The 26,454-nt window shown below is 40.5% G+C and overlaps 1 protein-coding gene across 3 annotated transcripts in view; it reads left to right on the top strand.

Moving 5' to 3' along the window:
• The window catches only part of FBXL17 (F-box and leucine rich repeat protein 17), a 527,117-nt gene that overhangs the window by 160,645 nt on the left and 340,018 nt on the right, over window positions 1-26,454 (top strand). For all 3 annotated transcript variants that reach the window (XM_086413345.1, XM_086413344.1, XM_086413346.1), the window contains one exon: window positions 22,113-22,243. In XM_086413345.1, the coding sequence (XP_086269471.1) occupies window positions 22,113-22,243 (131 nt within the window). The remainder of the gene's footprint in view (window positions 1-22,112; window positions 22,244-26,454) is intronic.

Genomic DNA, 26,454 nt, shown 5'->3' with positions numbered 1-26,454 from the left:
AAGAGTAAATTAAACTCAAAGTAAGCAGAGGGAAGGAAATAATAAACATCACAGCGGATATTAGTGAAATGGAAAACAAAAAGAAATATTAATGAAAGCGCAAAGCTGGTTCTTTGATAAACTAGATAAATCTGTATTCAGACTAATTAATAGAGAGAAGGAGACATTGCCAGTGCCATGACTCAGAGGGGCAGCATAACTGCAGAGTCTCCAGATATTAAAAGGGTAACAGGAACATCATGAGCATCTTCACACCTCTAAATTCAACAAGTTAGATGAAATGGAAAATATATTTGAATGTTGTGAATTTCCGAAGCTCGCTCAGGAAGAAATATTCAGTAGATAACCTGGATACCTCTTTTACTTAAAGAAATTACTTTTGTTGTTAAAAACCTTCCCTCAGTGATACTCCCTGCCCAGAGTGCTTCACTGGTGAATTCCACCAAATATTTGTTATATTTCAAAACTTTTTCGGACCTCCCTGGTGGCTCAGACGGTGAAGAATCTGCCTGCAACCCAAGAGACCCAGGTTCGATCCCTGGGTCGGGAAGATCCCCTGGAGAAGGGAATGACTACCCACTCCAGTATTCTTGCCTTGGAGAATCCCATGGACAGAGGAGCGAGATACGTACTTGAGTGATTTACTATTGGAATGATATAGCATTAGGGCTTTGTATCAAAATATCATACAGCAGATGAAAAAATAGAAAAGTGGATAGGCCAATAAAGGAAACAAAAATGGCAAAATATAGATAATTGAGGTAAGTTATAGGACAAGAAGGTTCATTATGTTATTCTCATTACTTTTGTTTATCCTTGAAAATTTCCGTAATAATGAAGCTTTTAAGAGGTTAAAATTGATATTAATATAACATGATAAGTCGTATTATTCAATCACATACTTTTTAAGAACTCAGTAACATGGAAAAAGCTCAGGATGATAATGAATACTCAAGTGCATTATATATAATATTAATTTAAAATCATTTGAACAAATAAGCCAAAGGAGTCTGAAATATCAAAGTGGCATGTTATATAGTACATGTAGTTGGTGTGCAAACTTTAGGTCTGCTCTGAGTTCATGAGCTTCATGCCACTGATCCATTGTGAATTGACTTCAGTCACTTCGAATGATTTCAACCAACAGTCAGGAAGATGGTATTTTTATTCATAAATGACTAAATACTCATTTAATGACTAGTCAATAAATGACTGTTAAAAAGATGAAGAATTTTTGAGAAAACTTCGTTTTTGTTTTATGCTATATAAAATTTATATTTGTCATACCTTAGGGATAGATGTTTTTCCTTTTTAGATTGTTGATATATTTTAAAGTTGTTAATTAATTAATGATATTAATTCTGATGCTGTGTATGCATGCTAAGTCACATCAGTCATGTCCGACTCTTTGTGACCCCATGGACTGTAGCCCTCCAGGCTCCTCTGTCCATGGGATTCTCCAGACAAGAATACAGGGGGGGGCGGGGGTTGCCATGCCCTCCTCCAGCGAATCTTCCTGACCCAGGAATTAAACCCATGTCTCTTATGTCTCCTGCACTGGCAAGGGGATTCTTTATCAGTAGCACCAGCTGGGAAGCCTGTCTTAGATATTATTGTTGTTTCAGTTTTCAGTTTAGAAGCACAAACTGAATTCTTGGGGTATGTCAGATATGGGTATGTTTGTTTGGTTTTGTTTTTAAGGAGAGGTGTTTTTTGGAAGGTAGCAGCTAAAAAAATTCAGATATTTTCTTGGACCATATCATATTTACAGAACTTTTGTAAAACACATAGTTTAAAAGTGCTTATGGCTGAAAATATGAAATGTTTTCTAAAGAAAAACAAAATTGATTTTTTTTCAGTTAATTTAACGTAAGTAAGTGAAAGAATGTTCATCCATGCAGCTAACTCAATTCTCATCTTCCTTGTCATGTTTATTCAGAGACTAGAAATGAAAGATGAACTTTCTTGCCTTCTAAATTTCAAAACAACTGATCAGTTTAGAATGTCTTATTCTAAAGATAGAACATATTATTTTGCTGCTTTTGGGGTGATATTGCTGTTAAGCTATAGATTATAATTTTGTTTGTTTCTGATTAATTTATAGGAACTTGAGTGGTATTTTGAGATGTGGAAAGTGTGTTCTTGAATTCATTCAGCTCTGAAATATTCCCTTCTGAGTAGACCAGTGATGACTCTGAAGAGGTGTTTGTAGGATGCTCTTGGTTTTTTTAGCTTTTGGGGAGTTAAGAGTTGAGCTAGAAAGCAAGTTTTGAGAATTTAGGCAATGATTCTCTAGGCCTGGTGTGATCCATTAATAGATTTTTTTTCTTAGAAGTTTAAAAGGGACAGCAAGCCACTTATTGCTGTCATCAAAGCTAATGGTGTGACTGTTGATCGTAAGACTGGCATTTCACGTAATCTCTTACTCTCAGTTTTCTCATCTGTAAAATGAGGATAATAATAGCATCTACCTATCTCTTGGGCTGTAGAGGAAGGGTGTTTGGCACATACTAAAGCAGCATTTGAAAAATAATATAAAGAAGTAATTGTAAAAATGTTCATTATTATGTACAAAGTCTGCTTATAACTCTTTAGTCCTAATCCATTCATGTTCTTTTATAAAAATAAAAATGTAAAATGATTTTCATGAAAATAAATCTCAGTTAAAAGCTTTATGACCCTTCATTCTACCTGAGTGCCGATTCAGAATATTAAGATGAATAACTGTCTGCTCTTCATGAGTTTGTTTTCTCTCCTTTAACCCACTGAACAACTAAAACAATATTTTAAATCATCAAAAAATTCCTACCATAGCAATGCACTGAATCAGAGGAATATAGTATTGTACCTCATTTAAATTTTTTCTTATTGAAATAGAGTGGATTTACATTGTTGTGCTAATTTCCACTACACTGCAGAGTGATTCAGTTACACGTACATGTGCGTTCTGCTTCAGCAATACCCTTGCACTGTGGTTCATCACCGCGCGTCGGGTCCCGTTCTCCGTGCTGTACGGCAGGGCCTTGTCGCTTGCCCGTTCTGCGTGTACTGCTGCGTCTCTGATTTCGCACTCCCAGTCCACCACCCCACCAGAGTCTGTTCTCTGTGTCTGTGATTCGCTTTCTTTTTCATAAAAGCTCATTTGTGTCGTATTTTAGATTCTACATACGAGTGGTATCGGCTGATATTTGTCCTCATTTCTGACTCACTTCACGTGGTGTGGTGGTAATCTTTAGTTACATCCACGTTGTTGCAGTGGCGATATTTCACTCTTTTTTATAATATTCCATTGTGTGTGTGTGTGTTGCATACCTACGTGTGTATACGTATAGGGCTTCCCCAGTGGCTCAGTGGTGAAGAATCCACCCGCAGTGCAGAAGACACAGGAGATGTGGGCTTGATCCCCGGGCTGGGAAGATCCCTGGAGGAGGGCATGGCAACCCACTCCAGCATTCTTGCGGGAGTGTCCCCTGAACACAGGAGCCTGATGGGGTGTCGTCCATGGAGTCACAAAGAGTTGGACGCGACTGAAGTGACTGAGCGTGCACGCACGTGTATGTGTATGCTGCGTCTTCTTTGTCCATTCACTTGTCATTGAACATTTTGGTTGTTTCTCTGTCTTGGTTATTGTGAATAGTGTTGCTATGAACATCGGGATGCATGTATCATTTTCAATTATATTGTTCTCTGGATATAGGCCCAGGAGTGGGATTGCTGGATCGTATGGTAGCTTCACTTTTTTGTTTTTAAGGGGCCTCTGTACTGTTTTCCATAGCGGTTGTGCTAATTTACATTCCCACCAGCAGTATAGGGGGTCCTCTTTTCTCTCCACCCTCTGCAGCATTTGTTATTTGTAGACTTCTTAATGATGGCCATTCTGACTGGCGTAAGGTATGTTATACCTTACTGCTATCACACAAATGAGTGACTTTGGTTTTTATTTTTCAAACTAGTGTAGGCAGTGTCTACATAAGCGGTAGCGTTTTATCACCTTTACTTTTTTCATTCTACTGAGCCAGTTATATCTGTTCAGTGAGGCTACTCTTTTTATATTTTACAACCCTATTACCCTCACTCTAGTTATAATGTCTGTTTGTGCTACATTTTCATTCCAGCAGCTGCCATAGCAGCATATATCAGTATGAGGCTAGTAAAATAATGAATGCATCTTTCAAATGACTCAGTTTGTGGAAGTCCTAACAAGTAAAATGAACGAATACATTTCTTTGTTGTATCTGTCCTTTGATAAAATGGTTTCTTCAGGCTTTAATGTAAATATATAAATATTAAATGAGGAAAGTTGGCTATCTGTCTTGAAAGGACCTTTCTTGGATCTTGGCTTTATACTTTATATGTCATTTCACCTTGCTCACGTGAGCCTCAGTTCACTCCTTGCGTTTTTATCACACACTTGTTGTTTATAAATACAGAGTACTTCTGTAGGCAAGGATTTCAACTTTACTTATCTGGTCTCTAACACATGAGGTCAGTCTTTATCCAGGAAAGATATTAGGAGATACTGCTCTCATGCTCTTTTTGACTTTCAGATTCATTCACACTGTGTAGTGACAGAAATTTTATTTAAGGATCAGTGTGAGTCTGCTTCATTCAGTCTTGTGGTTTATATATAAATACATAATGGTATCAGGCACAGATGGGGTCATGTCTCTAAGTCGACAGAACAGGCTGCCTGAATTAGAGAATGAGATCTGGGGCTTGGTAAGAATAAATTGTAATGAAACTTAAATGAGGAAATGTTCCACTGAGGGAAGAAAAGTGAGTGGATCTCATTTATTAATTAATTTTTATTGAAGTATAGTTAATTTACAATGTTGAGTTAGTTTCAGTTATACAGCAAAATGATTCATTTATCAATTATTAATTTAAAATAAACATGTATTGAAAATTACAGAGTCTGGTTAATTTAAAACATATTCAATTGATTAAAACATTGGGGGCAGGAGGAGAAGGGGACGACAGAGGATGAGATGGCTGGATGGCATCACTGACTCGATGGACCTGAGTCTGAGTGAACTCCAGGAGTTGGTGATGGACAGGGAGACCTGGCGTGCTGCGATTCATGGGGTCGCAAAGAGTCAGACACGACTGAGCGACTGATCTGATGTGATCTGATATTTACTTAATAGTTTTGAGTTCCTTGGACTCAAGGAGATCACACCAGTTAATCCTAAGGGAAATCAGCCATGAATACTCACTGGAAGGACTGATGCTGAAGCTGAAGCTCCAGTACTTTGGCCACTTGATGTAAAGAGCAACTCACTGGCAAAGACCCTGATGCTGGGAAAGATTCAAAGCAAAAGCAGAAGGGGATGACAGAGGATGACATGGTTAGATGGCATCACTGACTCAATGGACATAATTTTGAGCAAACTCCAGGAGGTAGTGAAGTACAGGGAAGCCTGGTGTGCTGCAGTCCATGGGGTTGCAAAGAGTTGGACACAAATTAGTGACTGAAAAAAAAAGTTTTTGAACATTTATAAAATATTTAATGGTGTTTTATTGTCAACTAATTCAGCTATCTTATTTAAACACTGTTTCCAGTGCACCTGGGCAGCTCCTGTTAGCCACAGGGAAGTCCCTGCATATGTGCAATATTATATATTCACTTACACACAAACACACGCTGTGTCGATCATTAATTATAGAGAATCCAGATAATCATATTTTTCTTTACAATTTTGTTTATCATTGTGCAGTGTTAATAATGATGGCCTAAGGCTCTCCTGGATGCTGAGGGAAAGATAAATTATGTTGCATCTTTATTGAAGTCACCGTCTTTGAAAACAGGGAATTCATTTCCATGGTAACTCACTATTAGTCAAACATAGAAGGTGTGTGTTCAAAAATTTTAGCTTGGAACCGCAATATTTATTTGGGTCTACATAATATTACTCATTACTTCCCATAATAATTTTTGGAATAGAGTTTGTTTGCGAGCTCCCTCTTCTCTGGGCACACTGGCCCAGCAAGAGAGTCCAGTAGCGTCCATTGACAAAGGCAGTTGAGCTCCTCATATGTCTGCTCTCCAGCCCAGAGGTATCACAGGTGGTTACACAAAAGCTGTTGATCACAGTGTATCTGCAAAACTGTCAGGAGCATCGCCACTTCCCTACTGTAGACTTCCTCACAATTGATTGTCTCCCAGTGGGATGATAGGCTATCCACATTTTTCTCCACGAAAAAAGCTGCCCACTGGAGCTTTCTCTGTTATATTCACTAGTGGAAATGCTTGGTTATTATGTTCAATCAGAGGTACTTTTCGACATGCAATTGGCTATCAATCTTGGATCTTTAAAAACGAAACAATATCCCTGTGCCTGAGGAAGCCGACAGCAGCTCCGGATACTTTTCCGCTTTCATCTGGCTCAGAGGAGAAAACAAAATCTGTGAGCACCCTGGGGTTCCCAGGCAAGGCGTGGGGCATACTCTGGGAGTTCCTCCTCCTTCTGGGCTATCACCATGAGCTCCCATTAGACTGACTGTTTCTTTTCATTTGGAAGCTGGCCCGCCTTTCTCCTTTCCCTCCTTCTGCTTCGAGCCGGTCCTAGGGCTGTTCGCCCTCCTATCCTCCCTTCTCTCCGAGCGTCTCTTCTGTGTCACAGGGGGCTTCTCTATGCAGGCTGCATTTAGTGGGAGGCAGGAAGGCTGAGGGAGGGAGTCCCTCTGGTGTTTCTTTCCCTCCTTCTCTGTCTCAGGTTGCGTTTCTGGCAACAGGCTTCATCTCCTCTGTGATTCCAGCCCTGGACAGACCTCCCGCAGCCCCAGCTTGCACTGGAAGACCAGGCATGTGGTTTTCATGAACACTGAGTCTTCTTTCTTGTCTCTCTAGCCTTGGGGTGCTCGTGGCGTCCTGCTGGTGGAAAATCTGTGGCTTACAGTAGCCTCTCTTCTCAGCTTCTACTTCATCAGAATAGCCTTTTTTTTTTTTTAAATGAAATTCCCTTCAGCTTATAGGGATTTGTTTTCCTAGTAAGATACTAGAACGTATTACATGAGAGCACCTGTAAGAGAATAGAACTGATATTTATCTCCCCTCTAAGAATCTTGTAACAATGAGATCAAAGCACAAAGCAGAGAATTGCGCACTGTATAACATTTAAATTAGACTTGACCTTTCCTTAGACTGGAGCTTCCCTCATAGCTCAGTTGGTAAAGAATACACCTGCAATGCAGGAGACCCCGGTTCAGTTCCTGGGTTGGGAAGATCTGCTGGAGAAGGGATAGGCTACCCACTCCAGTATTCTTGGGCTTTTCAGGTGGTTCAGTTGGTAAAGAATTGCCCTGCAATGTGGGAGACCTGGGTTTGATCCCTGGGTTGGGAAGATCTCCTGGAGAAGGGAAAGGCTACCCACTCCAGTATTCTGGCCTGGAGAATTCCATGGAAAGTCCATGGGGTTGCAAAGAGTCGGACACGACTGAGCGACTTTCACTTTCATTCCCTGGACTATCTGTAGCCATACTCTTGTCTTGGATCTAGATAAGCTAAAACTCGATAGATAGAAACAACTAGCTGTGTGACAATTAGGAATAATGAAGCTACAGCTCTTGGTAATTCCCAAGAGTAGGATGGAAAGCCAGATGCTTACTTATAAAAATAGTTTTTATGCATGCTCCTTTTGCTTTGTGGGCATGCTCAGTTGTGGCTGACTCCCTGTGAGCCCGTGGACTGAAGCCCACCAGGCTCCTCTGTCCATGGGATTCTCCAGGCAGGACACTGGAGTGGGCTGCCTTTCCCTTCTCCAGGGGATCTTCCCAACCCAGGGATCCAACCCAGGTCTCCCGCATTGGCAGGGATGTTCTTTACCACTGAGCCACCTGGGAAGCCATGTTCCTGGAACGGGTGAAATTTAAATGTTTCTCAGTGCTGTAATGTGTGCCAATTCACAGAGGCAAATGCAAAGAGAAATATTTCACTAAGTAAGTTAATTGTTGTGAACTAGTTATTTGAGTTATTATTAGTTACCAGTTAATTAAAGTTATATATTGGATGGTTTTGACTGACAATTAAAAATAACCTATTACCATATCAGTTGTTGTCGTTTAGTTGCTCAGTCGTGTCCGACTCTTTGCGATCCCATGGACTGCAGCACGCCAGGCCTCCCTATACATCACCAACTCCCAGAGTTTACTCAGACTCATGTCCATCGAGTTGGTGATGCCATCCAATCATCTCATCCTCTGTCATCCCTTTCTCCTCCTGCCCTCAGTGTTTCCTAGCATCAGGGTCTTTTCAATAGAGTCAACTCTTTGCATCAGCTGGTCAAAGTATTTGAACTTCAGCTTCAGCATCAGTCCTTCCAGTGAATATTCCATATCAGTACTTCTGTTTATTTTTTAACTTTTAGATCTTGGTCATGCTTTTTGTTGATGTAAGAAAGTATAAGTGACCCAAATTGCATAATATTGAAGTAAATCATAAATTTTGAAGTTTAAATTTAGTGCTGTTTAAAATTTCATCTCAATTACCTTTTCAACTCAAAGATGGAAGAAAGTGGTTGAGAGAAGAGAATTAGTTCTTTGTATCAGAAGGTCGTGCTTTAATATATAAATCAAACATATAATTTATGTGCTTTATTTTTGAAAATTTTGCATTATCTAATAATAGTTTCATGTTCTGTGTGATCTAATATCAAGGAAAACCTTGTAAAGGCTTTTCTGAGTGCCATTTCTTACTGTTAACTGATATACCGGGCTTCCCTTGTGGCCCAGCTGGTAAAGAATCCGCCTGCCACGCGGGAGACCTGGGTTCGATCCCTGGGTTGGGAAGATCCCCTGGAGAAGGGAAAGGCTCCCCACTCCAGTATTCTGGCCTGGAGAATCTATACAGTCCATGGGGTTGCAAAGAGTCGGAGGCGACTGAGTGACTTTCACCTTCACTGTACTGCCTGTAGCGTCGTCATTAACCTAGAATTTTAGATCATTCACTTCTGCCTCTTAACATTGAGTGTGATTTGTCAATTCCAAATTTAAACACATGTAAACCAAATGCTACTGCTTCTTACAACCTTTTTTTTTTTTAGGACAAAGGTAAAACTAAGTACAACAAATGGGACCTGAGTCAGTGTTTGTAGAGTTCTTGACTTGGGTTTTGAGTGTGAATCCTCACATGCTCTTTAGAAAGTTTGAGTTTTCTAAGATTTTCCTTAGAGAGTGTTCATTCTTTTATTATTATAGGTGATTTTGGCATTTAGATGATACCATGAATAATGAAATCAAGTACAATGCCAGCAGTGAAGATTGTGCAAGAAACAGTATTCTTCCTACGTGCATCCTGATATTTTTCTTTCTTACTTAGTAGGGGTGATCTGATTGATTCATTTTTAGATTGTTCTATCAGCCTGGTTTTCCCTCTGAAAGGGGTATCTGAGGCTTTATTGGGGAGGAGAGGGGGGAGGGGAGGAGTCATGTACACATTTGGGGATGTTTCTCCTCACACAGACAGCTGCTGAGGAATGCCTGGGTTAGCTGTGTCCCCCGAGGACGCAGGGTGCCCCAGACCCTGGGTGAGCCCGAGGAGAGCTGTACTGACGGAGCCACACGCTCTTCCTCCACGTGTTAGGAAATCTGTTTCTGGTTTATGGAGGTGGGAAAACGAGCAGTGACCCTGTTGGTAGCTACCGTCCCGGGTGCCCGGGTGCTCTGAACAGTACTCGGTCACAGATTGGAAGAAGTAGTGCCTGAATTAAGTTTTGGGCACTCTTCACTCTGAACTTTGACTTTATTCTGAGGCTCAGAGATGAGAGTGTAAGCCCAAGAGATTTTCCATGTGACCATGAATATTCAAAACCAGGAAGAAAGAAATCAGTTACATATCCTGAGTCAGAAAGAAAGAAATAAAAGATATTTCATTTTAGAGAGTAGGTATACCATTTCTGTAAATTTTTTTTTTGAATGCCAGGAAATGGCAATATATGCCAGAGTATTTTTTTTTAATTAAAAATTGTTATTGTCATTTCTTTGCTTTACAGTTTCACACATTTAACAATAAAGAATGGAATAATTTGACTCTTTGGCTTTGATAGTATAATATCAGGAAGTGAATGTACAGGTCACTTGGCATGGATATGATAAACTTTTGTCCCAGGCTAATGACATTTCGATTACTACTTTTAAAAATAAGATTGTAAAACTTTTATTTGGAATATATTTCCAACACTTTTGGCACATTGAAGTAGTATGATACATGGTTGCAAGTGATTGAAATGGGTTCAAAATCCCATGAATTGTCTTCTTTAAAAAAAAAGGATCTGTGAACTTGGTATGAGAAAATGAAAGAGAAGCGCACAGCCAGCCCGTCGGATGAAGCAGTCTCCCCTTGCTTGGCTCCTGTTTGATTTAATTTACCCTTAATTTATTTAAGCTGTGCTTTTCTTTTTCTTATTTAAGCGAAGCAGTATGAATATTTTATTTTTTAATTGAGGAGAAATTCTGCTTCCTCGCACCTGCAGACTGAGAAATCTGACAGGGCTTCTTAGTGCTGTTAACTGCAAGTGCTGTTTGTAGTTTGTTATGAGCTCTAGAAATCTTCCATGGAGAAAAGAAAGGGATTTGGTGAAAAGAAAAGTCCTAGGGAAAGAGTCAGTTAGAGAGTGTGCCGCCTGCCAGACTGGAAGAGGAGGAGCCGATCCGTTCCGAGTCTGTTTGGAGAAGCAGGGATGCAATTAACAAACGCACGTCTCTGAAGCAGCGATTAGAATTTTGGGTGAACTACTCAAAATTCCTGCCATACATATCAAAACTCTGTCAAATTACAGAGACTTCTTAAATGTTCTTCATTTTAAGAATAAATATGAAAAGAGATGATGCTTCTTGTTCTAAGATAACCTTTGATTGTGTGGAATGAGAATTTTTTTTTAATGTAATGCTTACATATTAGTGAAGTTTATGTTCAGATATATCACTTTTAGAAACATGTAGCTTCAGAGCTGCAGATCGTGCATTTGATACAGTTACAAGAACAGAATCCTGGTTTTGGGAAACCCGAACCCATGAAGTTATTTTTAAAATTTTGATCCTGATTCAAGCTCATTCTGCAATATAGACATTTGATAGTTTGGTTTGATGCACCTAGTTCTGTGTGAGGCCACTGCTGCCTGAGATGCGAGTAAGACATGGGCCCTGACCTGCACTAGCTTGCCTTGGACTCTGGTGGGGGAAACGCACGCTGAATTAGACTAAATTATAAAGCAGTGTGTGGTGGGAGAATGAGCCGCCTTGCTGGGTATACAAAGGGCAGAGTCCCCAACTCCGAATCCTGGGAGGTTTTACAAAGGGTGTGTGCTGGGGCTGTGAGCCTGAGTTGTGCTTTGATAGGAACTGAACCAGCCTGTAACTACTCCGGGTCACTTGGGACAATATGATGCTAATGCTTTGTTTTTAGAATCATGCTAGCTTGCTATTATTTTTTTTTTACTACTCTGGATATATATGCCCACACAGTAGTTTAATCAATTAATTAATATTTTTTTTACTCATTATAAATTGAAAGGCTAGTATGCTTGTACCTAGCCAACCTAATGAACTGAGCACATTGATATATAATTAAGACTTTTACGTATTAAATTTAGAAGTGTAAAAGCTGTCTGTGTGCTAATGAGCCCCACATCTATTTGGCATCTCTCCTCCGATATTCAGGCATCTCAAAGGTAGCATTTTCAAAACCAAACTCTCTCCCTACTTTCCCCAAAGCATCTTAATTAATTGCAATCATACCTTCCAGTTGCTCAAACAAAAAGCCTAGGCGTCATCTCTGATTCTTTCTTTTTCTCTCATGCTCCATAACTCAGTTGTCAGAAAATTCTGTCGATTCTAATTTCAAATATATCCAGAGTCTGGTCTCGGTATACCACCTCCAGGGGCTGTCACTGTGGCCCAGGTCCCTGCTACTGCCTGACTTCATTAATTCATTACAGCCTCTCTGCTCCTTTGCTTCTAGTCTAAGACTCACACAGGGGCTAGAATGATGCATTTAAAATGTAAGTTAGATCACGTCACATACCTGCTTAAAACCCACCGAGTCCCCACATTGAGCAGAGCAGAAGGTGAACTTTGTAACTTTGACCGACAAGGCACTGTACAGTCTTCTGTCTTTGCTCCTTTGTTTGGGCATGCCTCCAGTTAGTGTTCCTTCTGTTCACTCTGCTCCGGGAGCTCTGGCTGCTTACGAATGCTCTGACATCTTAGACCAGTTCCCACCGCAGGGCCTTTGCACTAGCTCTTGCCCCAGACATCAGGATGGTTTTGTTTGCTCCTTCACCTCCTTCAAACTTCTGCTCATGTATCTTTTCAGTGAGATCATTTTTGACTTTTTGTTTAAAATTACACTCCGTCTTCCTCCCTTCCACTGTTCTCCATCTACCTTGCCTTTAAAAATTTTTTTTCTTTATAGTATATACTTACTACCTTTTAACATAGGATATAATTTGCTTACTTATTATTTCCACTGTCCCCTTCCAACTAATAATATAAGCATGCTATGTACAGGGATTTTTGTCTGTTTTGTTCACTGCTGTATTTTTAGCAGCTGGAATGTTTTCTGGTATATAATAGGTGCCTAATAGTTACTGACTCTATGAATAATATTTTCAATGCTTTTTTTTTTTTAGTGATTAAAGAGGCTGAACTTTATAAATTATTTTTACACTTTCAGTGAAAGTGTAAGTGTTAGTCACTCAGTTGTGTCTGACTCTTTGTGACCCCATGGACGGTAGCCCACCAGACTCCTCTCTCCTTGGAATTCTCCGGGCAAGAATACTGGAGTGGGTTGCCACTTCCTTCTCCAGGGGATTTTCCCAATCCAGGGATCGAACACAGCTCTCCTGCATTGCAGGCAGACTCTTTACCCACTGAGTCACCAGGGAATAATACCCTTTCAGTAACTGGATTTAAATATCACTTGCTCTGCACTAGGGAAATGGTTCCCTGTTCAGGACGGATCAACTGGGTATCTTTTTCAGAAGTAGTGGTGTTTATTAGTATCTTTTAAAAGTTTCCCCCATATGATCCTAACGTGCACCAAGGTTGGAACCACGTGCTCACTAAAGTGTGAATTCACTAAGTGTGAATGAATGCATGAGAGTGAACTGTAGCAGAGATGTAGGAGAGATGTACATTTGGATTGGCTCAGGCATTAAGATCAGATGTCAGATGTTTGCAGTGAGAGGTTGGTCATGAGTAGCACAGCCCGGGGGGGCTGGTAGGAGAGGCGCTAGGGTGGGGTGAAAGGAGGCAGAGTAGATGGAGCAGACACAGGGCATGCCCAGTAGCTGTAGCAGGGAGGAAAGTGTGTTCCCCTGCTCCCTTGGCAGCTGTTGGCAGTTGCTTTCTGTCTAAAGGGCATAGTTCCAGTGGCGACTGCCTGGTTAGTAATTTGTGTTAAGGCAGGTATATTATATTTCTGAGACTCACTAATTTTTCTTCCCTCTGAAGTAATCAGGAAGTGAGCTCAGTTTTAAATAACAAGTCCAGCTCTTTGAGCACAATGAGAATAACTTCTTGCAACTTGGAGATTTGAGCTATTTTAACTTAACCTGTCAGGGAACGGTAGGGATGGCTTTGATAAGCACGCTCTGGAATTCCTGTCTGCAGTTGAAATGGTTTCTGTTTCCTCAAAGTTTCAGAGAAGGTGGGAGATATGATCAAAGTTATTTAAACAATATTTCTGTGGCTGGTAATGTGGCAAGGAGTTAGAAGGGATAGCTCTAAGGAGGAGCAGCGAGTAAAAATGTCCTGGAAAGCAAGACAGAGCGTGAATAAAATGGTGAGAGATGGCAGATCCAGCAGAAGGGCAGGAGAGCCAGCCAGCCTCGGATTTGGAAACAAAGCAAGGAGACCGCAGACCAGTGTGATTAAGAAGGCAGTGGCTGGAAGGACACCTGGAGAAGGGCCAGAGAGCTCACGTGGCAGCTCTTGCAGATGCGATGAGCGTTCCGGGCCTTGGAAGTCTCCTTTTCATGGTTAGGACTGGAAATTGTTATTGTCTCTGCCCGGCTCTTGGGCAATGAAAAGCTTTCAGTTACAGCCTGAGGGTCTCAGTTCTGTGAGGTGCTGGGAGGATTTCCCTGATGTCCTCAGTGTGACTTATTTAGCTTTTATTACTACTTCTGCTCTCGAGTGCCAGCCGTAACCAACCAAACTGAGGTTCGGCCTAGTTGATGAGCAGAACAGATGCCCCTCATCCTCCCCGTAGGACAACCAAGTTCTCCTCTAAGTGTAGACCCTGTCCACATGCGGAAGCCTTCCTTTGCCCGGGGGTAGAAATTCCCTCTGCCCCAGCCCGTGCCCAGCATCTCAGTGTCTTTACCTGTAGTTGTAGTTTGCCATGCGCACACCACACCTCCCTCCCTTTCTCCTGTGTCTCCCTCGTGGTTCCCAATAGGTGGCTCTCCCCAGGCCCCCCTCTCTCCCCCAAGCCTTTGGTCCCCTCTGCAGTCCCCGTCTTGGCAGCCTGACCTGTGACTGGCAGATGGGTGTGTGTTGCCGATCCACAGCATCGGCGGCCTGTCTTCACCTTGACGTTGCTCCCTGAAGATTGCAACTGATTGCTCTGAAACCCAGTCCCCGCGACGCCAACATCTGCAGGGCTGGCAGGAAGTAATTTAGGGACTAGTTGACATTTGAACATGGTTAACCATACAGAAGTTTTTATCCTTCGCGAAAGTTATCACCTCCAGCTGGCTTCACGTAAATTATCCTTGCTGGTCTGAACCAGTGGGACCCCCCCAGCCCCTGCCTTTGCCAAGGGCGCTCCGATTCCCTGTCCGTTGCTTCACCCGCTGGAGTCAACCTGCACAACAGGATTTTGTTTCAGTTTGTACTTTTCTAGTCTTAAGAAAATTTGGAAGCCATTTGAGGTCTTTTTATAATCCTCCAAGTCTGTGTTTCCTAGGTAACATTTTAATGCCTCATTTTGTTCTTAAATACATACACAGCCATACAGTCATTGACTGATTTTAGCCTTTAACCTGAATTGGCTATAAGTAATATTTTTTTCCTCAATAAAAGCGGTATTAAACTGAAAGTTGATTTACCTACAGTCTACATTCTGACTTGGGTTTCTTTTCAAATACCTTACTAAACTGTTTAAAAATGGGAACAAAGCCTGTCAAAGATCTTGGTTGTATGGCTTCGCTTATTCAAATCCTCTGTGATTTGTGTAACCCAAGACTACCAGTGAATTTGTAAGAAAAGTCAGTTTAATTAAAATGTCAGTTTCCTAAATGTAATTATTTGTTTCAGACTATGAAGGATTATGTTGGGTAGCTTTTAATGAAACACTGGAGGGCACTATTATGAAATTCCCTTAGCAAGGCAAGGAGTATGATGAATTTGACAGAGCTGTTTGTGGCATTCTGAATAAAAACACCACAGCCTGTAGAGGTGCTCTGGACGTGTCTTATAATGTTGCCGGTTCCCAGGGCTTAGCCTCCTGGAACTGCTTTGGGTGCTGTCATTTTCCAGGTTGAACTGGCCAATGTGGTCACAGGAAAGGCTTCATGAACGATGTCAGCGACTGTCAGCTCATGAAAAAATGGGCCTTAATTGAATCCGAGGGCAAAAATGCTCTTGATGATCTTAATAGACAGCTGGCATGTGAGAACCAAAGTAAACCTTTCTTTTCCTGTTTGAGTTTATGCTCCATTGGAAGAGGAAAAAACGCTTCATTTATGGACAGGAAACCCAGGGCAGTCACCATCTGACCCACCTTGCCCTGAGGAGTGGGCCTGGAGGCAGGACTTCTAAAAGCTTAGGAGTTAATCAACTAGAATGAGAGTTTTATCCTATGTAGATCAGATCAGATCAGATCAGTCACTCAGTCCTGTCGACTCTTTGCGACCACATGAATCGCAGCACGCCAGGCCTCTCTGTCCATCACCAACTCCCGGAGTTCACCCAGACCCACGTCCATCGAATCAGTGATGCCATCCAGCCATCTCATCCTCTGTCATCCCCTTCTCCTCCTGTCCCCAATCCCTCCCAGCATCAGAGTCTTTTCCAATGAGTCAAGTCTTCGCATGAGGTGGCCAAAGTACTGGAGTTTCAGCTTTAGCATCATTCCTTCCAAAGAAATCCCAGGGCTGATCTCCTTCAGAATGGACTGGTTGGATCTCCTTGCAGTCCAAGGGACTCTCAAGAGTCTTCTCCAACACCACAGTTAAAAAGCATCAATTCTTCGGTGCTCAACCTTCTTCACAGTCCAACTCTCACATCCATACATGACCACAGGAAAAACTGTAGCCTTGACTAGACGAACCTTTGTTGGCCAAGTAACGTCTCTGCTTTTGAATATGCTATCTAGGTTGGTCATAACTTTCCTTCCAAGGAGTAAGCGTCTTTTAATTTCATGGCTGCAGTCACCATCTGTAGTGATTTTGGAGCCCAGAAAAATAAAGTCTGACACTGTTTCCACTGTTTCCCCATCTATTTCCCATGAAATGGTGGGACCGGATGCCATGATCTTTGTTTTCTGAATGTTGAGCTTTAAGCCAAATTTTTCACTCTCCACTTTCACTTTCATCAAGAGGCTATTTTTATTTCCTCTTCACTTTCTGCCATACGGGTGGTGTCATCTGTATATCTGAGGTTATTGATATTTCTCCCAGCAATCTTGATTCCAACTTGTGTTTCTTCCAGTCCAGCGTTTCTCATGATGTACTCTGCATAGAAGTTAAATAAGCAGGGTGACAATATACAGCCTTGATGTACTCCTTTTCCTATTTGGAACCAGTCTGTTGTTCTATGTCCAGTTCTAACTGTTGCTTCCTGACCTGCATACAAATTTCTCAAGAGGCAGATCAGGTGGTCTGGTATTCCCATCTCTTTCAGAATTTTCCACAGTTTGTTGTGATCCACACAGTCAAAGGCTTTGGCATAGTCAATAAAGCAGAAATAGATGTTTTTCTGGAACTCTCTTGCTTTTTCCATGATCCAGAGGATGTTGGCAATTTGATCTCTGGTTCTTCTGCCTTTTCTAAAACCAGCTTGAACATCAGGAAGTTCACGGTTCACATATTGCTGAAGCCTGGCTTAGAGAATTTTGAGCACCACTTTACCAGCGTGTGAGATGAGTGCAATTGTGTGGTAGTTTGAGCATTCTTTGGCATTGCCTTACTTTGGGATTGGAATGAAAACTGACCTTTTCCAGTCCTGTGGCCACTGCTGAGTTTTCCAAATTTTCTGGCATATTGAGTGCAGCACTTTCACAGCATCATCTTTCAGGATTTGGAATAGCTCAACCGGAATTCCATCACCTCCAGTGGCTTTGTTCGCAGTGATGCTTTCTAAGGCCCACTTGACTTCACATTCCAGGATGTCTGGCTCTAGGTCAGTGATCACACCATCGTGATTATCTGGGCCGTGAAGCTCTTTTTTGTACAGTTCTTCTGTGTATTCTTGCCATCTCTTCTTAATATCTTCTGCTTCTGTTAGGTCCATACCATTTCTGTCCTTTATCAAGCTCATCTTTGCATGAAATGTTCCTTTGGTATCTCTGATTTTCTTGAAGAGATCCCTAGTCTTTCCCATTCTGTTGTTTTCCTCTATTTCTTTGCATTGATCGCTGAAGAAGGCTTTTCTTATCTCTTCTTGCTATTCTTTGGAACTCTGCATTCAGATGCTTATATCTTTCCTTTCCTCCTTGCTTTTCGCTTCTCTTCTTTTCACAGCTCTTTGTAAGGCCTCCCCAGACAGCCATTTTGCTTTTTTGCATTTCTTTTCTATGGGAATTGTCTTGATCCCTGTCTCCTGTACAGTGTCACGAACCTCATTTCATAGTTCATCAGGCACTCTATCAAATCTAGGCCCTTAAATGTATTTCTCACTACCACTGTATTATCATAAGGGATTTGATTTAGGTCATACCTGAATGGTCTAGTGGTTTTCCCTACTTTCTTCAATTTCAGTCTGAATTTGGCAATAAGGAGTTCATGGTCTGAGCCACAGTCAGCTCCTGGTCTTGTTTTTGTTGACTGTATAGAGCTTCTCCATCTTTGGCTGCAAAGAATATAATCAGTCTGATTTCGGTGTTGACCCTCTGGTAATGTCCATGTGTAGAGTCTTCTCTTGTGTTGTTGGAAGAGGGTGTTTGTTATGACCAGTGCATCTTCTTGGCAAAACTCTATTAGTCTTTGCCCTGCTTCATTCCATATTCCAAGGCCAAATTTGCCTGTTACTCCAGGTGTTTCTTGACTTCCTACTTTTGCATTCCAGTCCCCTATAATGAAAAGGACATCTTTTTTGGGTGTTAGTTCTAAAAGGTCTTGTAGGTCTTCATAGAACCGTTCAACTTCAGCTTCTTCAGCGTTACTGGTTGGGGTAACTATATGTACCCCATACATAACTATATGTACTATATGTAGACTATATGTAGATAGTTTTTTGAAATTGTGACTTCTTTCTGTCCTATTCATTCTAGAAGATTTTGAATTTTCCTAAGTCCGAAAAATAGGTTTCCTATTATCTCTCCCTGTTATCAGCACTTTAGGAAGTATTCAAACCTCAGTCACCTTCCCTAATTTGAGGGGCCCAACTGACACAAGTCAAGCTTTCTTTATTACAGACCTTGGTTGTATCTTCTCACTGTGTGCTGGTGGAGGCAATCATTTTTCTCCTGTGGAAAAATGTGCATGAGAAAAGTTTACCTTTCAAGCCATTATTAAGTGTACTCTTCTGTGGTAGCAAGCACATTCACAGAGTTGTGATGAGATATATTACCGTGAGGGAGGCTAAGGATAAAGTGATAATTCACATAGCAACTTTGTGTGAGAAGCTGTGCTAAACCCCAGAATATGTGTGTGTAGGAGGTATTTATGTGACTGGATAGAATTTTTATGATTTTGCATCTTCCTGGTGACAATAATGCGGGATAGTTGAGAAAATAAAGTGACGCTGTGTATGTATCATATGTGGCCATATTTAACAGTTCACACACGCACGTGGTTACAGCAAAATTCATCCTTCAAAATAGTTTTTAGCAGCCCTGTGGTTCCATTTCATGTATTTCTGATTTTGCTGAGGTACAGACACGAGGCTACTGTCAGGATATGAGCTCAGCAAGCCCCCCAGTGCCTGTTACTCACAGAGGCTACTTAATTCTATACATGTTCCCAGGACAGTAGTGATGAAAATTTTTGGAGTGTTGGGATCAAAAGTACCCTGTAAAGAAAGCTAACTATAAAAATAAAGTGGCTTAAGAAAAAAAATTTTTTTAATTAGATATAGTTGACAATATTAGATTATGGTAATATAACATAGTGTTTCAAAAGTTTAATGGATTGTACTCCACTTATAGTTGTAAGAAAAGGTGTTTTTTAAAAAATATAGAAAATAGAGTACATTACTGAGGGCAGTGTTTGAAGGATAACAAATGATTTAAGTGATGTCTGAAAGATTATGGGCTTCCCGGGTGACTCAGTGGTAAAGAATCTGCCTGCCAATGCAGGAGGCATGGATTTGATCCCTGGGTCAGGAAGATCCCCTGGATGAGGAAATGGCAACCCACTCCAGTATTCTTACCTGGGGAATCCCATGGACAGAGGAGCCTGGTGGGCTACAGTCCATGGGGTCACAAAGAGTCAGACACAACTTAGTGACTAAGTGAACAACAACTGAAGATTATGGAAACTTATATTGCTATCTATTTTGTATTTTATGTAGGTTTTTTTTTTTTAACCGTTCCTTTTGTTACTGAAGAAAAATTGTTTTGTTTAATGCCAGCCTGCTTTATTTATGGGGAGAGGTAAAGACTAGGGCCATGTTTCAGGTATAAAGTTAGAGCCCACGGGCCCCCCGTCCGGGCCCTGGCTGTGGTGTTGGCTGCAGTTTTCAGACCGTGAGTGAGGAGGCTCTCGGGGAAGGGAGACCACAGTCAGCCCCGGTTCCGACTGGTCATCTGCATGGACGTGCCGAGATAGAGCAGTCTGGGGTTTTGTTTTCTGTTTTTGACAAAGGTGAGTCTGTTCCCTTTCGTTATGCTTTGTTTGCCAAGTACTGGTGCAGTTCTGGTGTTGGCAAAGTCTGTGATGGCTTGAGGAGGAGCTTCGTGAGAACCGTTTCTCCTTTCCAGGTCCTGCCTCCATTCTCTGGTGTTGTCCTGAGCCCCACCCTGCAGGTGGCTTCTGTGAACATCTCTGAGAGGCCAGCTGCAGAGAGGTTTTCCTAAACCTCATTCTGAGTGCTCGGAGTTGAGCCCTTGTGACAGAGGCCTGCAGTCACTGAGAAAGTGTCCCCTGCCGCGGGGGCACTTTCCGTGTGTCCCGCCCCTCGCTCTTCGTGCTCGGGGCGGCAGTGAGTACGAGGCCTCTCTGAGAGCCGAGACCCTTTCCCTGTGTCCCGCCGCTCGCTCTCCGTGCCTCTCACGGGCGTCAGCGGCGGTACTACGCGGCCTCTCTGGGAGCCGGGGCCCTTTCCGTGTGTCCCGCCCCTCGCTCCGCGTGCTCCCGGTGGCTCTGACGGGCGTCCGTCAGTGGTGAGTACTAGGAGGCCTCTCTGGGAGCCGGGGCCCTTTCCATGTTTCCCGCCCCTCGCTCCTCGTGCTCCTCGTGGCTCTGACAGGCGGCAGCGGCAGCGGCAGCAGCGCGAGGCCTCTCTGAGAGCCGAGGTGGAAGGAGGGTTTCCCACGCCGCCCGGCTTTCCAGAGCGGCTCTGTCCAACCCTGGAGCCCCAGCCCACACGCAGACGTAGAATAGATGTTAGATGTAAACTAAATAGCACAAAATGAGATAACAAATTCAGGTCCTTCCACATACTGGTCCCGTTTCAGATACTCAGTGGCCTCGTGTGACGAGTGGTTACTGTGTTGGACGCTAGAGAGAGAAAACACGTCAGTCACTGCAGAAAGTTCTCCGTAGACTGTTGCTTGTGTTTTGTCCTGCAGCAGCGGGGATACCAGCGTCTTCTCTTGGGTTTGAAGCTCACCTGACTCACTTTTGAGGCCTTTGGCAGTTAGGTTATGCCCGCAAATCAGGAATCACTTGCTCCCCCTACAGAAGGACTTAGGGCGGCCTCGGGTAGACCGGCCTGTACTGGAGGGGCTCCCTGATGGCGCTGGAAATGCCTGCTGCTGCTGTGACAATTGACCGCACACACAGCAGCTTAAAACAGCACAGATCTGTTACCTCATGGTTTACTGGTGAGAAGATCAACACAGGTCCCATCAGACTAGAATCATCTGGCCTGTGTTCCTTTCTGGGAAATTTAGAGATGTTTTCTCATCCCTTCAGGTTTTTGAGGAAATTCGCTTCCTTAAGTTGGTAGGTCTGAAAGTCCCGATGTCTTGCCGGCAGCTCTAGAAGCTGCCCACATTCCTTGGCCCCTGGCCCTCTTCCTCCAGATGCAAAGCCAGAGAAGGCAGGTGGAACCCCTTTCACAGTTTAAATGTCCCCTGCATCTTCTTCAAACACATCTCTGACTTTAGCTGGGAGAGGTTCTCTGTTGCTCTGAATAATCCAGGACAGGCACTTTATCTCAGCAACTTTAATCATATCCACAAAATCTCTTTTGCCATATAAGTTGGCACATGAGAGCATAGGGAGTGGTGTTATTGGGTCTACCAGATGCATCCAAATTAATTCTTTGCATGTTATTAAGCAAAACAGCTTATTTGAGATATAGGTTATTTGAAGAAGATAATTAAGAGCCTGCCATCTTTATCCACCTTGATAAAATATCACCAAGATATCTCTGATTAATAATTTGTTCTTATTTTATCTTTTATAAAAAAGAAAACCTGTACAACAGTGGTATTATCATGAAGATAAATATCTGAAATCAATGTTAAAGAAAATAATCCTGTCAAATTGTAGGTAATTAATGTGATCGACTTAACAGCTTTCCCACATATTAGAATGCTAACTTTTGATTTTTATGATGCCTCAATAAAATCTGCTTGATTTTAATGTTTATTGCCATTCATTTGTTCACCTTAGATTTCTGACTCATTTCTTATTTATTATTAAAATATTATGTAACCATTTAGTTTAATAATTCTATAGTCTATTATTCAGTGCAGTGATATTCTGTAATCAACTGTTCTTAATAGTTTTTGAGGATGTAGTATTTATCTTTCTCATCTTTCATTTTATTTATCTCATTAGCTAAGAAACCTTTCCAGCTTGGACCTACGTCATATCACTGAACTGGATAATGAAACCGTGATGGAAATTGTCAAGAGGTGCAAAAATCTTAGCTCTCTCAATCTCTGCCTGAACTGGATTATAAATGACAGGTAACCACCTTAACATCTTAAAAATACTTTTTCAAAGGGAAGCATGTGTTCTGTGTACCAAGCACTGATTATCATTGTAATAAGGCATGTCTACTCTAAGGAAAATGTGATATAGCTGTGACTTTTAAAATAGATATTTTTAAGTTTTGAAAAACATTTAGAAGTATACTTTTAACCCATCCAGTTTTGGGGCTTCCCTAATGGCTCGGACAATAAAGAATCTGCCTGAAAGAGGAGACCCAGATTCAATCCCTGGGTGTGGAAGATCGCGTGAAGTAGGAAATGGCTACCCACTCTTGCCTGGAGTGGGTATTCTTGCCTGGAGAACTCCATGGACAGAGGAGTCTGGTGGGCTACAGTCCATGGGGTTGCAAACAGTTGGACACTACTGAGTGACTCACACTTGCTTATATTTGCAGCAAAGTTTATGTGTTAAGATTCATATGTTTGCCTAAAAGTCTATTGAATCTTCTCTTTGTCACTCATGCAAGACATATTGTTTATTTGTCACTTTAATAGTTTTGCAACTTTTTGTGGTTGATTTTACTGTTCATTTATCAAGGAAAATGGTTCTGAGAAACTATTTCAAACATCATGCATTCAGATCTTTTCTCTAGGATGACATTTTGTTTTCTGTATAAATAGAATTTGTTTTGAATGTTAAAGTCATGTGATGGATAGTTTAATACGTAGTGTAAAGATGTGTAAAATGTTTTAAAAATAAGCATTTAAAAATGTTTTAAAAATAGTTTTAAAAATAAACAGTGATAATGGATAGGTCAATTTTTCTCTGAAATATTGCATGAGGGGAAAAAAATGCAAGAACCCTTGAAAATAGACTTCTTTGTAGTGAAAACAACTGCAGAGTACCACTATTCTGTGCTTATTCTATGCTTGTCCAACTCTTTTTCACATCATGAACTGTATGTAGCCTGCCAGGCTCCTCTGTCCATGGGATTTTGCAGGCAAGAATACTGGGTGGGTTGCCACGCCCTCCCTCCTTCAGGAGATCTTTCCGACCCAGGAATGGAACCCACGTCTCCTGCATTGCATATGGATTCTTTACCATCTGAGCCACCAGGGAGTCCTACTGCTGATTAGTTTAGGTGGGTTCTTAAATATAGGCATGAGATAAAGTTCTTGCTTAGTAGCTTTTCAAGAATAAATAAGTTTTAAAAAAGGCCACCAAAAATATATTGTTTTCAAAATAGGAAGCCCTATTTCAGCTAAAATTAGAACCTATTTAGATTTAAATGTTTTTTATAAAACAGAGCAGTGATTTGTAAAGTTTGTGTCAGATAATGCTTTAAATTTAAGACATTTCCCCCTTTCATTTTTAATTTCCTTTTATCCTTTTAACAGTAAAACCATGTAGACTCCATTTTCCCCAAAAATGGCAAATTCTAGTGGCATTCCTGTAAATTACCAGCCTTGCCCTTTAAATTACGTGTGATAGCTTTTGACTTGGCTCTTTCTTAGTAACATTTTTCTTGAAAAATTTACTAGTCCAGAATTGGTCCATGGCCATCATTTATAAAAGGTGTTTATTGTTTCTGAATAATAGTCACTGTGTGATGTGTATCAAAATCTGAAGAAAATTGATGAACATTTAAAAAATTAAATTCTTTTCTATAATCTACATTCTTCCACATGATCAGTTATGTGACAAGTTTTAAAATAATCTTTTAAATGTTTTCCGTAACAACTGATAAAAAGAAGTACATGAAAAACGTCATCCTGTGGTTTTAGGTGTTTAGTATTAGCTTAATATTTAGGTAAACTTCTTAGTAATGCTTCAGATTGAAAGCTGAAAACTGTGCCACAAAATGGATATGAAAACGATGGAGAAGACTCAGTACTTGGAGCCTACAAAGGTAAGTAAGATGCAGTCCATATATGTTCATAAGGGTTATCTGCACAGTAAACAGGTTTTGCTTTTGCTTAGATTTGTATCATTTACACAAAGATACTCAAGGATTTCCCATCTTCTGGTGCTTGAAATGCTTATGTAGTCATAACTGGGTATTTACACATGAAAAAAAAGAGCAGCCTTCACCTTGCCTTTCCTTCCCTTTGTTAGGTTCCATCTGCTCAAATCCCTTTCCATAATATTTCAGTTGTTTTTTTTTTCCTATTTAACTATAATGATTATTTGGTGTTTGATCCTAAATGCTGTACTGTAGAGATTTATTTGCAAGGAATAAAAGGGTATTTTTATGTTTTTAATGGAAAAGTTTGAATTAATTGAGAAAACATGCATTTTAATGAGGTTGAGCGGTAGAGTTTTAAAGATCAGACTCTTTTAGGTTTTAATTACACCACTTGCACTTATCCTGTGTACTGTAATAGGAGTTTCAAACATTAAAACCCACTTTGCAGTGTCATCTAAATTAGTCAGCTCATTGTTCTTGCCATACTCTATCACTAAGCTAAGTAATATTTGTAATTATATTGGTATAAATCTAGGACTTCCCGTCAGACTTAATTATAATTTCAGCACTTAGCCGGGATGGGTTAGTAACCTTTCCCATGGAGGACACTAGAATGCACTAATGCATTTAGCCTATCAATTAGTGTCTGTTTTACATTTGTTCATTATTATTATCCTCTAGTAAATCAGGAAGCATTTATTAACCCCCTACTAAATACTTGGTGCTGTGCCTCAGACTGTGGGGCACTGAGTTCCTGCTGATCCCAAAGGCTTTCCTCTTTCGGTGATATAAGACTTAATGAGTGAGATAATAGTGAGCTTTGTAAGGATAGAGGGAAGGAAAGTAACCTTTATCATCCAGGTAATTGATAGGCACTTTACACGTGTTCTCATTTAATCCTTTCAACATCTTTTGTTCTGCTGAAGGTCATACTATTCCTATTAAATTTAGCCTATTAAATTTGTTTAATTTTTCTTTGACTTTTCCGATTGGATGTGTTTTTTCCATCTTTACTGTAGTAAAAATTGGATGGGGGCAAACATGAAAAAGCAAATGGCTAATGAGTCAATTTCCATTTCATAGTTGGAATTCACACACAATTGACATTTATACATAACATTCTTTTTTTTTAATACGTAACATTCTTAGTTTAAAAAAAACACAAATCTCATTATTTTCTTTCATAATAAAGTTATAATAGAACCTTTAGATACTATTTTATACCTAATGCCTATGAAAAGGATCTATGTTTAATGCTGCTAGCTTTAATAATGAATTCTTCACATGAAGATAAAGATTGATACTCTTCTCAGATCTTTAGATATAAAATTTATCCTGGATTTTAAAAGATTTTAACAATAAATGTTTTCGAAGTTCAAAATTTTAAAATATTTAGTAACTCAAGGTCTTTACTGTTAAGCGCACGGAACCTTTTAGCATTTTGTGGTTCTTGAATTGATCTGTGTGACTAAGACACGCTGTTCTTTATCTTTGTTTTTTAAAAAGCACTTTTTGTATTTAGAGAGTTAAACAGCATATTTTCTTGTATTCAGAAGGATGGTCTAGTAGTCATTTGACATTTACCATTGCTTTTGAATACAAATAAAATCCAAGTGGTTTATAAAAAGAGGACACTGACTATTTCTATTGATGATTTAAATTAAACATCTGGTTATTATTTCTCCTGTACTCTCTCTGACTGGAAGTTTGTTGGAATGTTTACTTGTATTTGATATAATTGTTTTGCTATTTCACATGCAATTTGGTCTTCACTGTTTTATTTTTTTTTTCTTTTTATGTTTGGTATAGAGTCCAGAAGCTGCATGACTTTTTAAAAGAACTAAATGGTTCTTACCTAGCTAGAGACGTATTCTTTGAATTTGCAGTTTAAAACAAAATTGAATGTATTGACTCTGTTGAACACAGATAGGACACTTTCTTTAAGGAGTAATTTGCTGCATGAGTCTTATATTTATGTAAAGGGAGCTGTTGCATCAGTGAACATCCTAAAATTTAAGGAGTTTTAAATCTGAGATTGTTGTGACCAGTTTCTTTTAAGTATAAAATAACATTTGCAATATGTTACTGTTTCTCTTTATATGTACTAGTGTTTAGAATAGTAACTATAAATGTTTTCTCATTAAATAGACTTTTAAATAACAACATTTTAAAATTGCAAATTGGCGAGCCAGAGTTGAGTCCAGTCCACAAAGCTGTTTTGTTTGGCCCATACAGTATTTAAAAAATTGAGTAAGTTGCCAACTTTAAAAAATTGGGTCC

This window comes from Bos grunniens, chromosome 7, assembly GCF_055505025.1.
Source record: "Bos grunniens cultivar Pamir isolate PY7600 chromosome 7, Bosgru_T2T1.0, whole genome shotgun sequence".
NCBI classification, from domain to species: Eukaryota; Metazoa; Chordata; class Mammalia; order Artiodactyla; family Bovidae; genus Bos; species Bos grunniens.
Note: the sequence above shows the minus strand (reverse complement) of the source record. Positions and strands in the feature narration are given on the sequence as shown.